Source organism: Salvelinus fontinalis, chromosome 40, assembly GCF_029448725.1.
Source record: "Salvelinus fontinalis isolate EN_2023a chromosome 40, ASM2944872v1, whole genome shotgun sequence".
Taxonomy (NCBI): domain Eukaryota; kingdom Metazoa; phylum Chordata; class Actinopteri; order Salmoniformes; family Salmonidae; genus Salvelinus; species Salvelinus fontinalis.
The window spans coordinates 27387552-27404727 of record NC_074704.1 but is presented as its reverse complement, the minus strand read 5'-3'; the positions used below and the strand labels follow the sequence as shown (position 1 = coordinate 27404727).

The 17176-nt window shown below is 41.1% G+C and overlaps 1 protein-coding gene across 2 annotated transcripts; it reads right to left on the bottom strand.

Annotated features, from left to right (window-relative positions):
- Positions 1-2848: 2848 nt before the first annotated feature.
- Positions 2849-7054, bottom strand: rrp36 (ribosomal RNA processing 36). Of its 2 annotated transcripts, XM_055906856.1 has the most exons (8): positions 6791-7046; positions 5695-6142; positions 5202-5334; positions 4878-4944; positions 4468-4572; positions 4191-4268; positions 3975-4092; positions 2849-3577 (listed from the first exon to the last, which is right to left on the bottom strand). In XM_055906856.1, the coding sequence occupies exons 1-8, from the start codon at positions 6791-6793 to the stop codon at positions 3441-3443; spliced, it is 1089 nt and encodes a 362-aa protein (XP_055762831.1). In that variant the 5' UTR covers positions 6794-7046; the 3' UTR covers positions 2849-3440. The 2 variants fall into 2 exon arrangements, with proteins under 2 accessions (XP_055762831.1, XP_055762832.1); XM_055906857.1 differs by lacking the exon at positions 4468-4572 and having other exon boundaries at positions 6791-7054.
- Between the last annotated feature and the right edge of the window lie 10122 nt (positions 7055-17176).

Here is a 17176-nt window from a genome sequence, read left to right as displayed (position 1 = left end):
TCATCTACACTACCAGTCAGAAAATGTAGAACACCTACTCATTCAAGGGTTTTTCTTTATTTGGACAATTTTCTACATTGTAGAATAATAGTGAAGACAACAAAACTATGAAATAACACAAATGAAATCATGTAGTACCCAAAGAAGTGTTAAACGAATCAAAATATATTTGAGATTTTTCAAATAGCCACCCTTTGCCTTGATGACAGTTTGCACACTCTTGGCATTCTCTCAACCAGCTTCAACTGGAATGCTTTTCCAACAGTCTTGAAGGAGTTCCCACATATGCTAAGAACTTGTTGGCTGCTTTTCCTCCACTCTGCGGTCCGACTCATCCCAAACCATCTCAAATTGGTTGAAGTTGGGTGATGGTGGAGGCCAGGTCATTCGATGCAGCACTCCATCACTCTCCTTCTTGGTAAAATAGCCCTTACACAGCCTGGAGGTGTGTTGGGTTGGCGCCCCCCCTTGGGTTGTGCCGTGGCGGAGATCTTTGTGGGCTATACTCGGCCTTGTCTCAGGATGTTAAGTTGGTGGTTGAAGATATCCCTCTAGTGGTGTAGGGGCTGTGGTTTGGCAAAGTGGGTGGGGTTATATCCTGCCTGTTTGGCCCTGTCCGGGGGTATCATCGGATGGGGCCACAGTGTCTCCTGACCCCTCCTGTCTCAGCCTCCAGTATTTATGAAGCATTAGTTTATGTGTCGGGGGGCTAGGGTCAATCTGTTATATCTGGAGTATTTCTCCTGTCTTATCCGGTGTCCTGTGTAAATTTAAGTATGCTCTCTCTAATTCTCTCTTTCTCTCTCTCTCTGAGGACCTGAGCCCTAGGACCATGCCTCAGGTCTACCTGGCATGATGACTCCTTGCTGTCCCCAGTCCACCTGGCCGTGCTGCTGCTCCAGTTTCAACTGTTCTGCCTGCGGCTATGGAACCCTGACCTGTTCACCGCACGTGCTACCTGTCCCAGACCTGCTGTTTTCAACTCTCTAGAGACAGCAGGAGCGGTAGAGATACTCTCAATGATCGGCTATGAAAAGACAACTGACATTTACTCCTGAGGTGCTGACTTGTTGCACCCTCGACAACTACTGTGATTATTATTATTTGACCATGCTGGTCATTTATGAACATTTGAACATCTTGGCCATGTTCTGTTATAATCTCCACCCCTCATAGCCTGGTTCCTCTCCAGGTTTCGGCCTTTCTAGGGAGTTTTTCCTAGCCACTGTGCTTCTACACCTGCATTGCTTGCTGTTTGGGGTTTTAGGCTGGGTTTCTGTACAGCACTTTGATATATCAGCTGATGTAAGAAGGGCTATATAAATAAATTTGATTTGATTTGTTGGGTCATTGTCCTCACAAAGACATGGCGGTTGGAACCAAAAATCTCCAATTTGGACTCTCAATTTGGACACTGCTCGTGTTTCTTGGCACAAACAAGTCTCTTCTTATTATTGGTGTCCTATTGGTGTCCGTCTCCTGTGAACAGTTTATGTTTTGATGTGTCTGTTCCCTGAATTCTGTGAAGCATTCATTTGGGCTGCAATTTCGGAGGCTGGTAACTCTAATGAACTTATACTCTGCAGCAGAGGTAACTCTGGGTCTTCCATTCCTGTGGCGGTCCTCATGAGAGCCAGTTTCATCATAGCGCGACTGCGCTTGAAGAAATGTTCAAAATTCTTAACATTTTCCGGATTGACTGACCATCTCTTAAATAATGATGGACTGTCATTTCTCTTTGCTTATTTGAACTGTTCTTGCCATAATATGGACTTCATCTTTTACCAAATAGGGCCATCTTCTGTATACCTCCCTACCTTGTCACAACACAACTGATTGGCTCAAACACAGTAAGGAAATTCCACAAATTCACTTTTAAGAAGGCACACCTGTTAATTGAAATGCATTCCAGGTGACTACCTCATGAAGCTGGTTGAGAGAATGTCAAGAGTGTGCAAAGCTGTCAAGGCAAAGGATGGCTACTTTGAAGAATATAAAATATATTTTGATTTGTTTAACACTTTTTGGGTTACTACATGATTCCATGTGTTATTTCAGTTTTGATGTCTTCACTATTATTCTACAATGTAGAAAATAGTAAAAATAAAGAAAAACCCTTGAATGAGGTGTTCTAAACCTTTTGACAAGTAACATCTCTCAGCTATATAATTCTGGTTTATCTTCACGTTTACCAGGATGTCCAAGGTGATCGTTACTGTTCACCTCATCAAGGTAGCTCTCCACCACTGTTTCCTGCCTGACATCGTTCTCTAGCTGGCTTCCTACAGGAAATTCAGGCTACAGGCTGAAATCTTTCTAGTTGTTCTTCAGTCAGCGCCTTCAGCATCCAGCAGCAACAAGTCCGTGACAACATGTAAGGAATACAACTACTGGCAACAAGAACATCCATATTTTGGGGGATATACTGGAATATTTTAACTTAATATCTCAATCTCGTAATCATGGGACAGATTCACTCACTAACACAATTTGAAAGCTTTCAAATTATTTCAGAGTTGGCTTTAGCCTGCCTGGAGTTTGTACTTTTGGGATCACTGGTTCCATTAAAACAGGCAGGCTCAATCAAGAACAGCCTTAGTATTTGAACTCCCATTCAATGACCCATCTAACCCATTGTCTTGCACGTAAACCCATTTAATAAACAAAAAAGTTTTTAGTCAGGATACAGTCTTGAACTACACCCATCTGATCCATTTTGTGACTCATCATTGGTGAAAACATTGATTTGACAATGTGAGTGCACTTAAGTGCCATGCAACCAAGTTTGTCAATGAATGATCATAACATAGATGCTAGGTTTGGTTGAGGAGAGGATTGACACTCGTGATATTGGCAATGACGTATATATTTAATACAAAAATGACCCTTCTGCATGTTCCAATGAAATAACATGATACATACAAACCATACGTATTTGCATTGGAAGTCCTCATAAAAACATACAAAATCAACAGTGTGCTTTCAGAAATTCCTCGGCGGTGAGCAAATACGGGAAGACGATATGAAGTACTAAATATACCATAGTTGTGATTAAGTCCTCTCCCATGGGACACCTCCATGGCCATGATAGGGCCGCATTCGCTTGGCTTCAGTCTCTTTCAGCCCTCTCCTAACCTTATTGGCTCAGTCCAAACTTAAGATGCATGCAAGCATCTGAGACTCTCACATAAATCATACATTGTTAATGGGATTCGGACCAGTTCAAGTTACTCACATGAATCTCAAGATAGAAGAGCGACCCCTTGGTAGATTGGCCCTTAGTAAAAACAAAGCAGTGTAAAATGTTCCTGGGACAGCTTCTGAGGCCAAAATGTCCCATCATCATCATCATCATCATCATCATCATCATCAAGGACAAAGAAAAGAGCAAGACTGTTCCTGGGCCAGTTTCTGAGGCCAAAATGTCCCAATCAGGACAGTCACTTCTGCTGGAAAGGCAGCTTCCTGCGGTCTTTGCCAGCATTCCTCTTCCTCTTCTTGCTGAGGAAGTTTTCCAGCTTGCCGCTCTTCTTCAGTTCGCTGTACTTCTCTGCCAGCTCCAGCTTCTTCTTGTCAGCTGTGAGAGGGTTAAGAGAGCAGAGTAAGGCTTTTGAGTATCCTATCTGCGCTTTCGCCGTAATGGCATTTCTACAACCAGAGTCTTGTGGTCAATGAAGATGACGTTTGGACAGCGATACAGTCTCTTATTCCATTGTAATGTCTGATTTACAATGTGAAAAAAACATGAGATTCCCCACCCAACCAAACAGGGTACAGCATTGTATTATAGTCTAGTGGCAAATTCTAAAAGGGGTTCAACGATATTGCATTGTTGTTGCCTTGATTATAGAACTGTATCATATCTGAAGTTAAGAGCTTTACAACATAGAAAAATAATGTCTATAGAGAAGAATAAATAGACTTCAGAGTAGAAGAAATAGAATAGAATGTCACGCTTTTACATCCCAACTTACATTTCTTGAGGAAGAAAGGCTTCAGTCCCTGGCCCGCCATCTCTCTCTGCTTCCTCTTGAACTCTAGCTCCTTCTCACGCTGCTGTTCCCAGCTCTTCCGGGCCCGCTCCTGGTTCTCCTGAATATGAGAAGGAATCGGGTGAATTATATAGAAAAAGCAGCGCTCATTCTAAAACTACTTTGCATGGTTGTGTGTGTGTTCAGCAGTTAACTCACCATCCTTTTCAACAGGAACTGAAGTTTCTCCTTCTTCTGGTTGCCCTTCATTGGTTTCTTGAGCTTCTTCTGCACTACCTATATATATACCACAAAGAATGAACACAATTAAATTCAGTGATAGTCAAATGTAAAAAATCTTGAGGACAAGCAGGACCATGTTGTACAAGAGATAATGCAGAACAAGTCCTATTTAAAATGTGTGTTGTCTAAAATGGAAAACGGACTGATATGGACTAGACAAATATGGACTGATTAGAATTGATCGTTCACACACATCTCTCTCGCGCTGTTTGATGTCGGTGATGAATCTGTATGTTTTCTCAAAGATCTCCGGTTTGTATTCACCGGACAGATCGTCAAATCGAGGATCTCTTGACACCTGAGAGGGGGGGAAAAGTGACAAACGATTACAATTACACCTGGGACGGCAGGTAGCCTAGTGGTTAGAGCGTTGGGTCCAGCAACCGAATCCCCGAGCTGACAAGGTAAAAATTTGTCGTTCTGCCCCTGAACAAGGCAGTTAACCCACTGTTCCCAAGTAGGCCGTCATTGTAAATATGAATTTGTTCTTAACTGACTTGCCCAGTTAAATAAATAAAAGACAGCATGCAACAAGTAGGTTTGAGAGGTCAAAAGCAACATTTTGGAGATGTCAATCTACAAAATACTTCAGAAGAGCCTTACGGATTTCTTGACAGGAACTACTTGTCTGAGAAAAGGGGCGGGCCTCTTGGCTGATATCTCCATTGGCCTTAAAGAGAAAAACAATGTTTGAGAAAGGATTGTTAGGAGTTTAAATACATACACCATCCCCCACAGTAATGAAATAACAGATTTTCTCCAAAATGACGTACGCTCAACATATACGGAATAAAAACACATACAATAAGGTTCACAAAGGAATCGAAAACCCATAACACATATTTAGAGTGCCATCCATGCTCCAACTCAGCTATTCGTAATGGTCTTATTCTAATGCATGAAGGGGAACAGACAATTGGACATTACCTATTCTTGTTGAGGCGTTTCTTTGTGGGAGTTTGTTTAGCCTTGGTTGTTCCGTAGGCTATTTCATTGTAGACCTTTGTCCCCACCTTGTTTTGAAACTTCATAATGTCCTCAAAAGACATTGTTGAAAGCTCTGTAAAAGTCATAAAGAAAAATGAAGGATTCACTGGCTCGCTTAGAATACATGACATTTCACTAGTCGAGAATATTTTATAACCTTATTATGTATAAATTATAAATTGAATCTTCAAATGCAGACAATTTCCATTTGGTTACAAATTGTATAGTTATAGTTCTGTATGGATATAGGATTTGTTCTTCATAAATGAGATGGAAAACACACCAAACTATCCTATAGACCGTCATTGTAAATAAGAATTAGTTCTTAACTGACTTGCCTAGATAAATAATGGTTAAATAAATAAAATAAAAACACCTAACATTTGTTCCTGGGAGTTCAACTGCAGTGAATGAAACTACGCTTACGATTTACCTTTTTTAATGTTGTCTTCTGTTTGTATTTCACCACTGCTGTTTACCAATTCCGGTTGTTCTGCGTCATCATCGACATCCTCAGAGTCCTCAGTGTCACTACCCAAACCTGTGTGGTCAACACCATCACTCTCTGCATTTTCAACCTCTGCATCATCTTCATTATTAGCCTCTTCTTCACTGTCATCCTCAAGAGCCTCTCCACCACTCAAACTGTACTCCTCTTCCTCTTGGCCAGACTCTTCCTGGCTCATACCTGAGGAGCTCTTTTTACTGAGTAAGGCAAAGTTTTCTTCCAGTTCAGAGTCTTCACCACTACTGTCAGGGGCTTTATTTGACAGATTTTTGGTCTTTTTTGACTTGTTATCCAACCTAGACACAGTGACAGCCACTTCTTGATGTTGCTTTCGCTTCATCGTTGCTTTCTGGTGCCCGGAGGACATTGTGGACTGTGAAAAGAAACAAAGGAGTTGTAAAGCCTTAGCTCACTCGCTTACAAAGTGTATGTGGCCTGAAATAGATTTAGGTAGCCTACTTTGAGAAAGTCGATTTTAAACAATAACAACAAAGGGTGAAACACCTCTACGCCTAACATGTTGCTATGAGGCTGCACGTTCTAGCAACACGTAGACATACCGGTACCAGAAACAGCACGCGTATTTAGAGTCCTTGGAAAAACGGTGGCTTTATAAATAAATGTGATTGATTGGCTCACCTGCCTATGCCGAGAAAGGTTACATAAAACCCCTAAAAACAAATTGCCGTGCGCTACATTGGAAAGCCACTCCTTGGTGGAACGGTAAGTATGGTAGCCAACTATCGCTGTTACGCCTACATAAATACTGTAGCTTATATTTTGTGACATGCAGAAATAATGTCTCTCAACGCAAGTCCCCGGCGTTCACTCTCCCCCCGAATAGAACACAACTCGAGTACCAGGCTTTAGAGAGGCCTTGTCTTGCATGGCTAATGTTACTAGTTAACGTTAGCTATAGTGGCTAGCTTGCAATAAAAACGTCAAACTAACAACAACGGTGGATATAACACGGTATTGTTTTTGGCAGAAGAGTTATTAAGTAGGTACGTTAACGACTTACCATTATATGAACGACGATCCTTACTTAGAAACGAACTATAATAGCAACCAGCCCAAGAAGTTATCCACGTGGGTTTTAGTTGCGTACTGTTAGCTAGCTAGCTACTCTGAGTCTGACTGATTCCCGTGCAATATTTAATCGACCAACGGGGGGGCACTGTTGAATAGGTATTCAGATACAAGCAGACGCGGGCCCAAAGATGTATGCGTTACCTTAAATTTGACCTTGTTACAATGCTGACATTTTCTAATTCAAGGCACCTTTCTCTGTCTATCCTAACAAGAATGTGTTGCTCATCCCCCGATGCACTTCAGAGCTTTATTCTCGATAAAATTGGACAACACTGCTCAAACTTCTTTGTCATTCTCATTGGTAGGTAGGCTTACTTGCAGAGTGAAAAAAACGGCCCCGCTTTAAATGATGTTCAGCTTTTAAAGGCTTTATAATGCCTTAATAAACACTACATGAATGTGTTACAAATCATCTCTAACCGTATGTCATGCATTATACAGGCTTCATAAATGTGGCATAACTGTGTGACATAATCACCAATATCAAATGTGACATAACCCACTTATGTCGAATATGATATGAACATGTGACATGTTGTGCTGTAGGATGGCCCATGCTCTGAAGTGTAGTCATGTTTGTCACATACACCTAATCTCGTTCCCGGACACTTATGCCCAAATGCGCGGAAGGTCCAACGAATCAAATTTGGCCTTCATTAGTTAGGGTTTAAAATCCCATTTTAAGAAGAGAAATAGTGGAAATGGGTAGCTGTCCTTCAAAAATCAGCAGTACATTAATGACCTATTTATTGGCACTTTATTTTGTGTCCTGTAATACTTAGTTTGAAGTGAGACACTTTCAATCATTCATAAAGACTATATCGCATGATGCTGCACCTACTTTAAAGTCAGACTCCTTTGGTAATTTGTAACACATACATACATTCCTTGTATCATGTGACACTGTACTTACTGGAAAGTCAGACACCTTTGGTCATTCATAACACATACGTAAAGGCTTAACGATGTAAACACACATGTATTAACACTTAGGGAATTCACTATCAGCTAAAACAAATACACATTTAAAGTGTTTTCTTTTATTTTTACATTTTTAAAACAATACAAATACATTAAGTTTGAAAAAGTCCAGCAATGTAATTATATTGAACATTACACAGGGCTGTGAATAGTGTAGCTTGTGACAGGTACCAGACACAAAGATCAGGAGCTTGTCCCTGAGCTGGTGGACGAATGGTTCTCGACTGCTGGAGGTACTGCATGTTGGTTAAACCTTAAAAGTAACAAAGAAAGTTGGCAGGTCTGTTAGGACACACCATCTGGATATAGGCATTTCTGTGCTGCGTCAGAAATAATCTAAATGGGGAGTTGGGAAACTCCATTCGATTCGTATTATTATATTCCTCTTTCATTTACAAATCTCATGATGTGACTATGAGATGTGGCTGTTTCTAGGGGGATTTTTATTTAGCTGAGCCTTCTAGCTAGCTAAATTTACTTCGCTAGCTACCTAGCTCGCAATTGCTGAAATTATTTGAAATAACGATTGAGGTACCTATTTAATCTAATTCAACACTTAACTACTACAAACAAATTGAAATGACAATAAATAAAGGTTAACTTACTTGTTTTTCGCTATCCGGTGGCACCACAAGTGGGCATTGCTTTGCGTGTGCTTACAGGAACACCAATGCTCAAGAGACCACCAGAATGATCCTGCGGCGCAGAGGTGAATGCCACCTGTACCACAAAAGCTTGGGCTTCTCAATAAAAATAAATGAAATGTCACATTTACATAAATATTCAAACCCTTTACTCAGTACTTTGTTGAAGCACCTTCGGCAGCGATTACAGCCTTCAGTCTTCTTGGGTATGACGCTACAAGCTTGGCACATCTGTATTTGGGGAGTTTCTCCCATTCTTCTCTGCAGATCCTCTCAAGCTCTGTCCGGTTGGATGTGGAGCGTCGCTGCATAGCTATTTTCAGGTCTCTCCAGAGATGTTCGATCAGGTTCAAGTCTGGGCCACTCAAGGACATTCAGAGTCTTGTCCCGAAGTCACTCCTGCATTGTCTTGGCTATGTACTTTGGGTCGTTGTCATATTGGAAGGTTAACCTTTGTGCCAGTCTGAGTTCCCGAGCACTCTGGAGCAGGTTTTCATCAATGATCTCTCTATACTTTGCTCTGTTCATCTTTCCCTCAATCCTGACTAGTCTTCCAGTCCCTGCCACTGAAAAACATCCCCACAGCATGATGCTGCCACCACCATGCTTCACCGTAAGGATGGTGCCAGGTTTCCTCCAGACGTGATGCTTGGCATTGTCTGGTTCACCTAGGGGTCATGAAAAGGGTTGTACCAAAAATGTTTGATGTATTAGAATAATTGATTATTTTTATGTTATATTAATAGAAGGGGTCATAAGACCCCTCCCTCCTTACATTTATAGGGTCCTAGACTACAGATTAACAAAATATATATTCATTATATAGTTGTAGAATTGTCCACAGTTGTTTGCTCTTTCTCTCTATCTTATAAAGAAGACCCCTCTTAGAAATGTGTGACTGAGACAGAACTCTGCAGGGGAGTGTGGGAGATAAGAGACTACTCAGACATTCCACAATAAATCAACTTTGGGGAGGGGACATTTATTGCCTAGCTTTTAGATAAACACTGAAACTCTATGTTTGTACAGCTGTGGATGCAGGGTTTTGGTCTCAGGAGTAAAAAGGTAATGACGTAGTCGGTGACATCACTACGGCTGGACTTCGCTTTAATAAAACAACTTGAGACCTTTTGTTCGATGCAGAACTTACTTGGAAACGTGCGTGCTATGTTCCTGATTGTCAACTTCTGAAAGAAACGAACGCTAACAGCATTCAGGCAAAAGAGTTCAATCTTGGTTTCATCAGACCAGAGAATCTTGTTTCTCATTCCTTCACTTTTTGTGAAGTGAAACATCAGGGAGGTTGTCTGTGGAGTATGGAAGTGGAACTGAGGCTAGTGTGATGGCAAGGTTATATATTTCACAACTACAGTGTTCTGCTGGGGGGAGAAGTCTCCACGAACGATTCCACTGTCCTCTGAAAGTTATTTATTTTTTTTGATCAATTTGATTTATATGTAAGCAATGATTTATAATTGATTTTGAGGTCAATGTCAAAATAAGTACAAATAGCTGGGGGATTCCAACGTTATGGACATTACATTGACACGCAAAATCACAACTTTAATGTCTCAGAATGGCGAAACAATATATAAATTAAACTTTTGATATTTGTGTCTATAGTAGTCCGTGGGGGGAGTGTATACTCAACAAGGCAGACTTCTAAATATAGGCATGCTAGAGAAATGAAGCAAATGAGAGACATTATGAACGTTACATGAAATGGACAAGCTTTTTTGGGAGACTAAACATATTTAGCAAAGGTCTGAGTTTATAAGTCTTAAGGCTGCAGTGACATTAATCATGACGTTAATGTTACAGTACTCGAGTCCAGGACTCGGACTTGAGTCCAACACAAGTCCCAATTATCATGACTTGTGACTCGACTTGGACTTGACCATTGTTGACTTGAATTTGGACTCGCCTTCTCGACCATTGCTGACTTGGACTTGCCTTCTCGTGACTTGTATTTGCACTTGCACTGGATAGGCTGATCTGATAAGCAGAATATGAGCAGCTCTGGCTGCGCAGAGCAGCGAGGGTTCTGTTCTCTAGCTGCGGGAAGGACGTGCCACATCCGGCACACACAGCCTACATCAGCTGGTGAGCTGCAGGAGCACAAGCGATGATTGTGGCCAGGCAGACTTCGCTCAGGCTTTTACTCCGATCATAGGCTACACTTTTGACTTTCTTGCTTCCCCGTAACCACCAGTCACAAGCCTAATATTTAGCTTTGCCTTTTTAAGAAACACAAACAACTTTGCGAAATTGCAAACAATAGTATTGAATTTAGTAGTAAGACAACAGTCTAGCTCTCTCTCCCCTTGAGTAGGCGTATAGAAAAGTAGGCTGTCTTTGAATTTGTCATCTCTCTCTGACTTGGACTTACCCATAGGAACTCGTGACTCGACTCGGACTCGAGCACAGGGGACCTGAGACTCGACTCGGACTCGAGGTTTAGTGACTTGACTACAACAATTTTAGTTGCAATTGCAGGTTGCAAGTGACATCATCTCAATGAACGTTGCTGTTACATGAAGCAACTCAAACACAATTAAATTAGCATGCAACAGCCGATCAAATTGAAGCTGCTTCTGTCATATTGTTTGAGAATTCTAAACTCACTTCATGTCATCTTCTTCATTACATTGTGATTTCACAAATTTGACAAAATGCTGGTTGTACAATTTTGCTAGACACAATTTCATTGCCAGCCCTGTTTGATCAAGCCAGCTAGCAACGAGCTAACCAAGCTAACCAAGCTCTGCACACATAGACAACAGCCACCCTCGAAGCATCGTTACGCCACAAAAGCCGCGGCCCTTGCAGAACAAGGGGAACAACTACTTCAGGTCTCAGAGCGAGTGACGTCACCGATTGAAACGCTATTAGCGCGCACCACCGCTAACTAAATAGCCATTTCACATCGGTTACACTAGCAACAAATTTGCTAGCTAGTTCAATTTCAGTTGAAACTGGTCAGAAAGAGGTCTGGGTTCAGTTTTTTTTTTAAGTTTTTTTTATTGACGTTCAAACCATGCACATAAACCTTTACTAACTCTGACGCCAGTATTTATTTATATAGCTATATAGCACCTATTCCAGTCCAAGTCCGTCATCGGTCTAAACATGCATACACCCTCAGATAGAATTCTTAGCAAGCAATAGGGAGTGGGTGGGAAAACAAAAGGGATATACAGTATATTGGCAATAATAATGTTACATTTTATTTGGATGATGACTTTCATGACACTCAAGGACATCGTTCATAAAATCTAGTGCTGTACATTTATCTAATCGAGGACCTTGAATAGAGTTTTAGTACATTCAGATACAATGATCAGCACTACAACTCCATTTTTATACAACACTCCACTTCGACTCACACTCTCTCCCTCCCTCTGCTGAGACAATTCAGTTGAATAAAAATGTAAAAGTTATTTAAATGTATGGTCCTATGTGCCTCACAAGTAATAGGCTACAACAACTGACATATTACCAGTGTAATTATAAAAGTTATACAACTTTTGACCGGTAGTGTATATGAAAATAGGTAAATCCGTGAAACAATATTTATTTCCAGTAGCCTATCATTTTTCGGAATTGAATTGAATTGGAAATAGAACTTAGCTCTGTGCTTCTCTGTCCGTGCACTATAGTTAGGCCCTATAAGCTATTGATAATTTCATTGATATCACACAATACATAGTAGGTGCACTTGATGTCCCGCTCCAAGTAGAGAATTGCACTCCCTTGCATAAAGTGATCTCGTCTAAGAATATTATTTCCACTGTTCTAGTCTATATAGGCTATGGCCCTGTTATTATGTGCATTAGCATACTATTAGTCTATAATTTAAGTTTTATTTGATGGTGTTTCATATGCAGCGTGTAACCTATTGCAAACCTGATCTACTTTGATTGGCCTCCGTGTCAGGGATTAACACTAGAAAAGCCTGGCCTTGTTGGACCCCCCTTCGGGCCAATGAGGTGTCTTTTGAAAGTCAACATTCTATTAGTCTAATAAATACATTTCGTATATACTATCGGAAGAATAAGAATTTGGTTTCCGTTTATGAAGGTCTTGGGTAACAGAATATGGAAGAACATGTATTTCAAAGAACACAATAGCATTTTAATTAGTTTATGTAACATTAGGCTGGCTATATGTACAAAAGAAAAACCACTAAAACACCACCATTCAAGTGTTATCATCTATAAATAAATACCATCACAAAGAGTATTCATTTGTTAAGGCAGGTCTTAAGGAATTAATATCTGAATTTAAGAAAATACATTTCAAAAGAACAGAATGGGATATTCTGAGTTTAAATATATTACTATGCTTTGAGTGTAGAGAGTGTGTCCTGCCTGCTCCCACTCCTCCTCACAGACGGTCAATCATTACGCACACCTGTCACCATCGTTACACGCATCAGCACTTCATTGGACTCACCTGGACTCCATCACTTATTGATTGCCTCCCCTATATCTGTCTATTCCTCAGTTTCATTCCCGTGTCATCGCTAATATCGTTTTTGTTCCCCCTGTCCAGACACTGTCCTTGTTTTGTTTCATGTCAGTTATTTATAAAATATTCACTCCCTGTACTTGCTTCTCGTCTCCCAGCGTCTGTCCTCATAGAGTGCATGTAATAGCAGTAATTCTGCTAAGAATCTGCTCTTTCGGATATTATATAGACATCAAAATGTTTTACCTGCTTGTGATTCTGTAGGAGAATTAGCAACAGTCACTTTTTCACACTCTGTTTTTTCCCCTGCTTCTGTGTTATTTTCCAAGCTGTGCTGTTCATCCGATTCTTCCTATACAATTTATAATATTCTCACCCACCAGACTATTGTCAATGTAATCTTGTCTTTAGGGTAACAATTGTTATATGTGTGAAATTTGTTTTGATATAGTTTAGGTGTAGTTTCAATTGACATGCCCTCTTAAAACTGCTTATTAAAAAAATGGTGTTAAACTTATTTAGGAAAAGTCACGGATGGGGGGACATAACTTTTGAAATGGCTGAGTAATTTAAAAAAGTACATTTGTTTTGAGTCAATACGGAGCTCTCGGCTCTCCTCGTGTTAAATGACATTTGTGGCCGCCTAGCCTAATATCTCCTGGTCGCTGAGCCAGTGAGAGGTTGCCAAGCCTATTGTGATTATTACTGTTATACCTGGGCATTATGTTTTAGTCTCATAGTCTATTAATTATAGGTCTATGGTTTAATATGTGTAGGTCGACGTGAGCCGCTTGTTAAATGCAAGCGTCATTGATTTACATAGGCCTAGAAGACTATTTGGTCTGTATAAAAAGAAGTGACGTGGTCTGAAGTGGTCTGTATAAAAATAAGTGATATAAAAAGAAGTGATGCAGTCAGTCTCTCCTCAACTCTTAGCCAAGATATACTGGCATGTATATTATTTGTATCAGCCCTCTGATTACAATGGAGAGCAAGACGTGCCGCTCTGTTCTGGGCCAGCTGCAGCTTAACTAGGTATTTCCTTGCAACACTCGACCACACGACTGGACAATAATCAAGATAAGACAAAACTAGAGCCTGCAGAACTTGCTTTTTGGAGTGTGGTGTCAAAAAAGCAGAGCATCTCTTTATTACTGTCAGACCTCTCCCCATCTTTACAACCATTGAATCTATATGTTTTGACCGTGACAGTTTACAATCTAAGGTAACACCAAGCAATTTAGTCTCCTAAACTTGTTCAACAGCCACACTGTTCATTCCCATATTCAGCTGAGGTCTAGAACTTATGGAATGATTTGTGCCAAATGCAATGCTCTTAGTTTTAGAGATGTTCAGAACCAGTTTATTACTGCCTGCCCATTCCAAAACATACATTTACATTTCATTTACATTTACATTTAAGTAATTTAGCAGACGCTCTTATCCAGAGCGACTTACAAATTGGAAAGTTCATACATATTCATCCTGGTCCCCCCGTAGGAATTGAACCCACAACCCTGGCGTTGCAAGCGCCATGCTCAACCAACTGAGCCACACGGGACCACAAAACAGACTGCAACTCTTTGTTAAGGGTTGTAGTGACTTCATTAGCTGTGGTTGCTGATGTGTATATGGACACACATGCCTTGTTTAATGCCAGTGGCAGGTCATTGATAAAAATAAAAGAGTAGAGGGCCTAGAGAGCTGCTGTGAGGTACACCACACTTTACATGTTTGACATTAGAGAAGCTTCCAATAAAGAAAACCATTTGAGTTCTATTCTGAATCCAAGATATGGCAGAGGTTGAAAAGCCATAACACATATGTTTTTCAACAACAGGTTATGGTCAATAATTTCAAAGGCTGCACTGAAACCTAACAGTACAGTAATTTGTGTCAGTGCAGTACATGTTGAGTTCCCTTCTCTATAAGCATGCTGAAGTCTCCATATACCAAAAATGTGCAAACCAAAAATGTGCGAATATGAGCTTGGTTGTACCGTTGTTGCTCAGGTCCTATTGCAGGAAGATAGGGGTTGAACAATAAGTTGGTCTGTGCATACCCGCTGTCACCAAGTATGATTCCACTATGAGCATACAAAGAGGAGTTCTAGAGTTGAACCTTTCCGGCGTGCAACAATGTTGGAGAACTGCAAATTGGGAGTGCACACACTTTGTACAGTTTTTAAGATTCCTGTACGTCTCAGCATCTGCTGTAGATGGGAATATGACTTCCATCTATACAGCTAATGACTCCAGGGAAGTTCCCATATTCATACTACCTTGTAGTTGGCTTGGGTAACAGCATAATGGAACGTCATGTAATTGTCTTTCAGTTCGAAATTGTTGACTTTGTGGTCTATTCTGCACACTGTCTGTTCACTTGCACCACACAAATCTCCTGTTTCACAATGGAAGGTTCCAGATGCCAAAAACCTCAATGTCAGCTGCATTTTCTTTGTATATACGGAAACGATCACGAAAATTGATTTAATCAAAATCATTCAGTGGGTTGCTCCTGTCTATAATCGCCCTTCTGTCTGGCCATGGTGGTGGTCTTTGATCATCACTGAAATAGTCCAGGTAATACATTTTTTGGCCTGGTTTAATTTAAGCTTTCACTAAGGTCTTCAAAAGCTAAGTTAATAAACAGATCACCGATCATCTCGAATCCCACCGTACCTTCTCCGCTGTGCAATCCGGTTTCCGAGCCGGTCACGGGTACACCTCAGCCACGCTCAAGGTACTAAACGATATAATAACCGCCATCGATAAAAGACAGTACTGTGCAGCCGTCTTCATCGACCTGGCCAAGGCTTTCGACTCTGTCAATCACCATATTCTTATCGGCAGACTCAGTAGCCTCGGTTTTTCTGATGACTGCCTTGCCTGGTTCACCAACTACTTTGCAGATAGAGTTCAGTGTGTCAAATCGGAGGGCATGTTGTCTGGTCCTCTGCCAGTCTCTATGGGGGTACCACAGGGTTAAATTCTCGGGCCGACTCTTTTCTCTGTATATATCAATGATGTTGCTCTTGCTGCGGGCGATTCCCTGATCCACATCTACGCAGACGACACCATTCTGTATACTTCTGGCCCTTCCTTGGACACTGTGCTATCTAACCTCCAAACGAGCTTCAATGCCATACAACACTCCTTCCGTGGCCTCCAACTGCTCTTAAACACTAGTAAAACCAAATGCATGCTTTTCAACCGTTCGCTACCTGCACCCGCCCGCCCGACTAGCATCACCACCCTGGACGGTTCCGACCTAGAATATGTGGACATCTATAAATACCTAGGTGTCTGGCTAGACTGTAAACTCTCCTTCCAGACTCATATTAAACATCTCCAATCCAAAATCAAATCAAGAATCGGCTTTCTATTTCACAACAAAGCCTCCTTCACTCACGCCGCCAAACTTACCCTAGTAAAACTGACTGTCCTACCGATTCTCGACTTCGGCGATGTCATCTACAAAATAGCTTCCAATACTCTACTCAGCAAACTAGATGCAGTTTATCATAGTGCCATCCGTTTTGTTACTAAAACACCTTATACCACCCACCACTGTGACCTGTATGCTCTAGTCGGCTGGCCCTCGCTACATATTCGTCGCCAGACCCACTGGCTCCAGGTCATCTATAAGTCCATGCTAGGTAAAGCTCCGCCTTATCTCAGTTCACTGGTCACGATAACAACACCCACCCGTAGCACGCGCTCCAGCAGGTATTTTGCACTGATCATCCCCAAAGCCAACACCTCATTTGGCCGCCTTTCCTTCCAGTTCTCTGCTGCCTGTGACTGGAACAAATTGCAAAAATCGCTGAAGTTCGAGACTTTTATTTCCCTCACCAACTTTAAACATCTGCTATATGAGCAGCTAACCGATCGCTGCAGCTGTACACAGTCCATCTGTAAATAGCCCACCCAATCTACCTACCTCATCCCCATTCTGTTTTTATTTATTTACTTTTCTGCTCTTTTGCACACCAGTATCTCTACTTGCACATGATCATCTGATTTATCACTCCAGTGTTAATCTGCTAAATTGTAATTATTCGCTCCTATGGCCTATTTATTGCCTACCTCCTCATGCCTTTTGCACACACTGTATATAGATCCTTTTTTTCCCCCTACTGTGTTATTGACTTGTTTATTGTTTACTCCATGTGTAACTCTGTGTTGTTGTCTGTTCACACTGCTATGCTTTATCTTGGC

Bases quoted from the DNA above. Each gene is read 5' to 3' on its own strand.
- rrp36 (XM_055906856.1), bottom strand. The intron at 4,269-4,467 runs GTGTGTGAACGA...GTATATATATAG, and splicing joins TCAAACAGCGCGAGAGAGAT to GTAGTGCAGAAGAAGCTCAA. The intron at 3,578-3,974 runs GTAAGTTGGGAT...ACCCTCTCACAG, and splicing joins GCCTTTCTTCCTCAAGAAAT to CTGACAAGAAGAAGCTGGAG.